The 7,623-nt window shown below is 37.8% G+C and overlaps 1 protein-coding gene across 1 annotated transcript; it reads right to left on the reverse strand.

Annotated features, from left to right (window-relative positions):
* Positions 1-1,573: 1,573 nt before the first annotated feature.
* LOC140157615 (alpha-1D adrenergic receptor-like) lies at positions 1,574-2,743 on the reverse strand. Its single transcript, XM_072180855.1, has one exon. It carries the CDS (start codon positions 2,741-2,743, stop codon positions 1,574-1,576), a length of 1,170 nt encoding a protein of 389 aa, XP_072036956.1.
* Positions 2,744-7,623: the final 4,880 nt, after the last annotated feature.

Below are 7,623 nucleotides of genomic sequence, written 5' to 3' on the forward strand. Positions count from 1 at the left end.
TAAGTCGGCAAAAATGAGGCAAACAGTAGTATTGGCAAAGTTGAAGCCGAGTTAAAATTCAGTTTTATAGCTAATTTTTCTACTTATATAGAGGCTGTGTTTACGATCCTTCGAATGAGCATTTTGTAAATAACTATTTTTTGTTTGATAACTTTTGAAATCTGACTTTTGATCTTGAATACGCTGTTATAGCTTAACGTAAAAAAGTTTAGAATTCCAAAGTTTATCACTCTACCGTTATAAAGGAAGTAAACCAGCCATAAATGAAAACACCAAACCACCGCACAGGTCAAAAGAACAACTTGTACAAAACAGGATACGCTTAAAACGTGTGCACATATAATGGTAGTCCCGTGGTAAAGTCTGGATCTGAATAGTTATTATTGATAAAATGTTGCATTGTACGTGCCCGGAATACGTGTATGTTTTAATCACGAGTTGGGTATTTTTTGGTGTTTTTTTTGCAAATAGACCGTCCTCGTGAGTAGGCAACAGCACGCACAAAGGCCATAATGAGTTATATAATGTCTTTGGCTAGAATAATTTACACTGGGGACTGGGAATGGGGCAACTCAATGTTTTCGACCTAACAACTTCTCACGCACCACCCTCCCTCCCCGCATTTTCTATATTAACTCAGCGCTCTATAATAGATGAAATTCAAAAGATGCTGCATACCGTTGACGATTTTACGATCCAGCAAGGTCTTTATCTCTGTTCTTTGACATCTATGGTTCAATGCAAAGGTACCGCGTGAACGTACTAGTCGGTGCGATGTACCGTAGAATTCCGTCTACAAGCAATGCCTATAATTTTTTGACGAAAGTGGAGAAAGGCAAATACCCTCCCCCAAAACATGACGATAGATTGGTCTTACAATAACACGTGTTTGTACAGGTGCCCGTATCAGTAATATAGTTGTTCAAACTCCAAATAATGTGTTTGTGGAGAGTGCCTGCCTCTCGTCTCTTTCGTCAAAAAAAACCTCGTTTAGAGGCATATATGCTTGTAGACGGAATTATACGGTATTTCAAACCTGTTTTAACCTTTAATCCTGTTGCATCATCACTTCTACGGCGAATAGGAATCTTTTGAAAGAGGAAGAGAATTATCACGGGCAAGCCCAAGGCCCGAACCCTCGCCGATCGTATTCTCCCGGCCGACAGCGCAACGCCTTAACTGCTCGGTCATCCTACCCTCTCTTACCCCCACTCAATTAAAATATATTTATGCTTCTTTATGCCACTGTAATGAAGCCCTGGTTGATGCTTTTATTTTGTTGGACAAAATTAATAACGAGAACATCGACGATTTTTAATTAAGATACTTTAATTGCACTTTATATCAGGGCTGCACATGGACAACAATTACGGTAATGAAGTACGACGTCTTAGTATAATTTAAATAGTGCCGTTGCGAAATAATTATATATCATGTACCCTACCTCTTCAAATATACAACAGACATATATAAGTAATTTGTTGAACGGAATTAAATGAAAGTTGACACAAGATTGTAATTAATTATTCATATATTAGGAGTTATACAGTGATATTTACGGAGAGTCTTATTTTTACAGCATTATTCGCTCCTCATATTTCTGCATATCGTCTTTTCGAAATTTACACAATGTTCTGATTTTTTTAAACGCATTGGAAGGTTTCGGAACTCGACTCCATTGACACGTTAACAGGCATTTAAACACCTGTCGAAAATGGGGATGCTTGAGTCCATATAGCATGGGGTTAATACATGAATTGAACATTAGAAGAACTCCTGAATACAACAATCCATTGAGTTGAGGGAAAATAAGACACACCGAGTACGGTGTTATGCATATCGTGAATGCAAGCACCACATAAAACATGTTTTTGGTGATGGTAATCTGCCTCCTATACAACTGTCGGGCATTTTCAGTCTGTGAAGAGTTCGACATTGTTGATGCTGTTCGTTTACGATTTGTTGTCGATGTCCAACTTTTTATGGATAGTGTTCTCCACCGGGTAGGACTAAATTGGGACTCATTGTCCAATTCACGTAATGTGTTAAGAGTGTGCTTGTGAATATAGACATAGATTTTTAAATATGATATTACAACGATGATAAAGGCCACACTGTATAAACCAAAAACTTGAGCAATTTCTATCTCATGATTCATACCAGTTTCGTCCTGGGCACCACACACATGATACTTTTCGTTGTAACCGAACTGTTCTCTTGCAAAGGCGTGTGTCACCAAGTTAACCACCATAGGTACAATCCAAGTTAGTCCGATCCAGGGTACTGCAACTAATTTAGTCTGCAATGTATCAGCCCTTGTTCTTGATTTATCAGTTAGCAAAACATATCGGTAAAATCCGATTGAAGCCAAGGTGTAGAGACTACAACCACAAGCGACGCAGAGCGCACCTGCCACAAATGCGCAAAAATCTTTTGACAATGGGTATTCCACACCATCTGGACTCAGCATCATGACACACTGAAGCTGCATCATGAGACATGATAACAAATCTGCAACACTTAGATTTACCACGAACATATTGGTGAATGTCTGGAGTTTTTTTGAGGCAAATACAGCGAATATGACGATGCCATTGCCGAGGATACCGGCTACTGTAATTGCTAGGTAAAAGATTCCACAAATTAGTCGTTGGTCGTGTGAAACTACCAGTTTGAGTTTGGTACAGTTGGTATTAACTGCTGAGAAAGTATTTGACTCCATCATGTCAATAGTTCTATCCATCATTGTCTGTTTGAACATTTTAAGTTTAATAGTACGTTCTGTGAACACACTGGGTGTCTAGTGACTCACAATGTCTAATGTAGTTCAGCAGTGATCGGTATGAGACCTGGTCAGAAGACCATTATTTTGTCAATCAATGTGCACCAGGCCGCGAGTCGCGAATGTAAATGAACTCTTAAAACAGGTTGCGCAACAACGTAAAGTTAGGTTGCGCACATAATTGCAAACTGTCTATGGTGGGTGGTGGCTGTAGACATTAAACTTTAAAACATACCGCCGATTGTTTCAAAATCACTGCAATGTAGGCCTAGATCTTCCGAAATGTTTTCCATTTATCATTCAGAAAATGCCTCTTAAAGGCTGGATGCAGTGTTGCTACATAAAGAAGATATACGGTACTTAAACGATTATTATGAGTATTTCTCAAATCTTATCACTCCAACATGTCTGCCGAAACTGGCAATAACCTGCGAACTAGTAAACTGCAATAAGTATAGTTCAGTTGTTGTTATACCATTACCGTCTTATCGTGTGCATGTATAAAACTTGGGCACGCAGACACTTGACAAAATTTGCTCAATAAGAAAGCAATCAAAACACAACGTAACAACAGCTTTCCTGATTGGACATTAATCCAAGAATCCGTTTGTTTTTTAAAACACCGAGTTACGTATACGTCTGCATGTCGAAATGGTTGTCTCAATACGTAAACCATGGAAACGTGTTGCTCCACCCGCAGTGTGTTTCTTTTATATGAAGTGACTCGCGTCACAAACACGTAAACAGAATAACAATTTATACAATTAATATCCTCTCGCCGATTTATATGTTGTCCAATCTCACCCGCCCAGATATTCAAAATGTCATATGCTCATCATCGTCATTCATCGGTGAACGTAATCACTCAACAAAATGCAATAAAGTAATAAATGTGGATGGAGTACTACGCAACGCAAATATACTTTAGACTAGCCTTGTGCGCTGTCACGGTTGTTTCTATTACGGAAATTCAAATGAACTCTATATTGAATTCAGTGTTTATGATAGCCTACTGCGCATGTTGTAATTCTATGCCTTAATGGAAAACAACGTCAAAAACCTTGAACACAGGAACACTCGATAGGCGATAACAATCGCATGGCGGGATAGATTATTCAGAAAAAATATATAGGTCATTTGCTACATTTTATTTTAAATAAAAGTGCAATGTTTCGAAAAATTTCACTTAACTCTGTTGTGTTACTATTTCCTGTCATCCTAAAAATTACAAACTTGTAAGAGCAATTTCATGTGGCTATACATCTACATTGTATATTAGCTTATATTAATGAACTCTAAAGGCCCAAATTGGGAATATAGGTTTATTTCACTTTGAAGGCATGGATAGCCTTGTAAACATGGGCTAACTTTCCACTGGGCCATCCAATATGCCATTAACTAGTATATGACTATACAACTGGCATCTAGTGGTCAGAATATACTTTCACATCTGTTGTTTTATCTGTGCCTTTAAATTAAGTAGACTTGAAGGATCCCTCACAAACATGACAAAACGGACAACATCTATAAGTAAGTCAGTTCCCTTCACATACGTTTTCCCTCTTATAACCTCAAGAGGTTAACCTCATCCCTCGTACTCATTAAGCACCCTGCATAATTTTAATAGGCTATGTGGAAAATTTCCTCCATGAGGGAAACCTTTGAGCATGTGAAAGTTCAAGTGCGAGTCATGTGTTTGTTACGATGTTACGATCTATAAAGACCGAATACCGAAATCACCATTTACCCAAGTTCACTTAACATGCTTAAAGGACGCACAACAAAACACACTGTTTGAATAAGTCAACAAAAATTCATTCTTTAATCATTTAATGAAAAAGCAGTATATTTGAATAATGCTATTGCATATAAAACATACAAGACATCAATGCTCTCGTTGCTGCATGATCATAAAGATTCAGTGACGATGATGACTCTCTATTGCAACATCGCTGAGAAAAGAAGAACTTCGCAAACTGTAATTGACCATTGATCCAATATCCTGTCGATTTCACATTACCTACTAGGGGACAATGACCTACAACATTGTACAATGTTCTTTGCAATTGTGAGTAAGCTCATTAATCTATATGGGATGGCAGGTGTCACCTGTCATGTGGTGACATCGTGCACTTATTCCAGTGCTCAGGCTTACAAGTTACAATGACAGTACGGGATCCGTTCGAATGCAGAAACGAAGATACTTAGTACACAAAATGTCCAGATGTGCCAAATGGTCGCCAAATAATTTATTGGTCAAGGTAGCAGGAAATTGGTGGTGGGAGAATGATTCGTGGATGCGTCGGGTCGAAGAAATTGCCCGCAAATGTCCTTCAAGATCTGGGGGACTCAGAAGAAAGAAAGATGACGATTATAATAATCATGCTATCACATAAGGCACCGGATGACCTTGAATTACACCAAAAACATTGGCTTGTGTCATGTGTGTCTTTATAACGTGTTTATATGTCATTACGTCCTCTATGGAGTAACAACGTGACGTAATTATTGAAATTGAAATTCCTGGGTCCACAACCCTTGCAAGACATCGGCCATCTTGACTGCCATTTCCCTCTTGGCATCGTCTATTTCCATGCAACCTTCTTACGTAACCATTTTCCTGATACCTTGCATAAACCAATTAAACTATTTGGCGACCATTCGAAATACATCTGGACAAAGTTTCTTCGTCTCTGCGTTCAAAGGGATTTCCATTATTCCCGCCATTATTCCACCATTTTAAGTACGAAGGAGTGGAATACGAGCATGGTATGTCACCAGAGCAGATGTGACAGTTTCCATCCATTGATTAGCCTGATAATGCTTATTTCATGCAAAGATCATTGCCAATCTCGTAGGTAATATGAAATCGACAGAATATTGGCGTGTTCAACTTGCAGTTTGCCGAATTCTTTATCGTCGGCTTTTCCTCTCAGCTACATACACTTAAGAAATATATCTTTAGAGTTATAAAATTTACTTCGAGGACTGTTATATATCGAAAATGTGAAAAATATCAAATTTTAATAATTCATCTGGAAATTAAAGGAATCTCTGAAGAATGCCATTCAGACAAGCTAACAAGAAGTTTTATGGCTCTAGAGTTTCCAGACAGGCAGACAAGCCAATCACATACAACCAATAAATCAGAAAGAACATGTTTTTGAGCCAATCAAAAGACGTTATTGCCTGATGACAGCACTATTGAATTATTCTCGCAACTTTCTTACTTCAGTCCTAACCACATCAAAACATTCAGATTACAAAGAAACCGCTTCCGTAAATACTGTATCTATATGTTTCCTTTTTGCAACTTTTGGATTTGACATACCCTGGGATATTTATTGGTATGTTGTTTTCTATTGAATAATGAAAACAATACTTAGTTCCTCGAAGTCGGTACACCAAGATGTTCTGGATGCTGATCGTTCAGTCATCCTGTGGTCTATTACAGGTGCTACAGGTGGGCGGTTTGTGTCCAAAGATCATAGAAAGGAACCCACTGAATCTTCGGTTCAACGAATGAAATGACTCAAAGATAAAATTCTATGCTTTGAACCACAAGGATTTTCGGAAAATGAATGTATTAATGTGAGCATGTGTTTAATAACCATGAGTTATGATAGGACTGACAAAGTGGTTCGTGGGCGGTATACTTAATATTGCATGTAAATTATGCATGGGCGTATTTCCTTGATAAACAATATAAATCCATCATAAAGCTTTTAACTCAAATTAGTAGGAAATTTGGAATCGATAGGAAATTACTAAATATCACAATTTTATGATTTAGTAGGCGCCAATCTACCATGCACATCCATGTGAAAAGAATATGTTGTTAAAGGCCCATTCAGTGATTTGCTCATCCGGACAATCGTACAAATCATCAAAATTCAGATTGTCATAGATGTGCTAACATAGCCTAGCTGCTTGTGGTTCAACCGAAAGTCATACATTCTTGAAGATATTCATCAGGACTGTTCATGATAAACTGGTATTTGTAATTTCTTACAACTAGTCCAAAGATTTCCACTTACACTTGCAGACGTTTCGAAAACTGACAGTTTTCTTTATCGATGCTATTGTTGCACAGAGACGAGGGGCAATACAACTTGAGTCACGTCTTTGACGATCTGATAAGTGAAAAATCAACTGGCAACTCCGTTGCCAAGCAGCAGAAATCATCAGCTGTACACAGATCGTCATTGCAACAATAGCATCGATAAAGAAAACTGTCAGTTTTCGAAACGTCTGCAAGTAAGTGGAAATCTTTGGACTACTGTGTGTTCAATTAGCTTAGATTCTTGTTATTTTAAGATATTTGAAAAAATAAAACACTGTGGTCAAAGTCATGAAAGAAAAGTGTTAGTACAGCCTTAGACCCAACATGATTTATACTTTTCAAATTCCAAAGTTCAATTTGAAACCCCATTTCTTTTCAAGTTTGGTCTTTTCCCGCGATATTTTTATAAAAAGCTGTAGAACGTCGGGTACCATAAACTTTTTTGAATCAATCCATTTGGTGCAATGGGGACGAATGTCATAATTTATATAAAGTTATTCCCTCACAGCATATTTGCGCTTTGGATACAGTCTCTCTTTTCGCCACTGCTTCTTGGTTTTTAATTTCTTTTCATGCGTCAGTGCTCTACGCATGGCCCTGGTCTTCTTTGGTCTCAGATCTAAAGGCTTGTATTTCTTGAATGTCATAATAATTAGATGCGCTGTATAGTATTCGACCATCCGCATCAGTAAGTATTGGGGAAATAGCTATATTTGCCAGTAGGCCTAATTTGTGTTGAAACCCCACTGTTGAAATATTACGTTATTATAAAAATGTG

This window comes from Amphiura filiformis, chromosome 7, assembly GCF_039555335.1.
Source record: "Amphiura filiformis chromosome 7, Afil_fr2py, whole genome shotgun sequence".
Taxonomy (NCBI): Eukaryota; Metazoa; Echinodermata; class Ophiuroidea; order Amphilepidida; family Amphiuridae; genus Amphiura; species Amphiura filiformis.

What these genes read in the sequence shown, in the direction of transcription:
- LOC140157615 (XM_072180855.1), bottom strand. Translation starts at nt 2,743, where the DNA reads ATGGATAGAACTATTGACATGATGGAGTCAAATACTTTCTCAGCAGTT.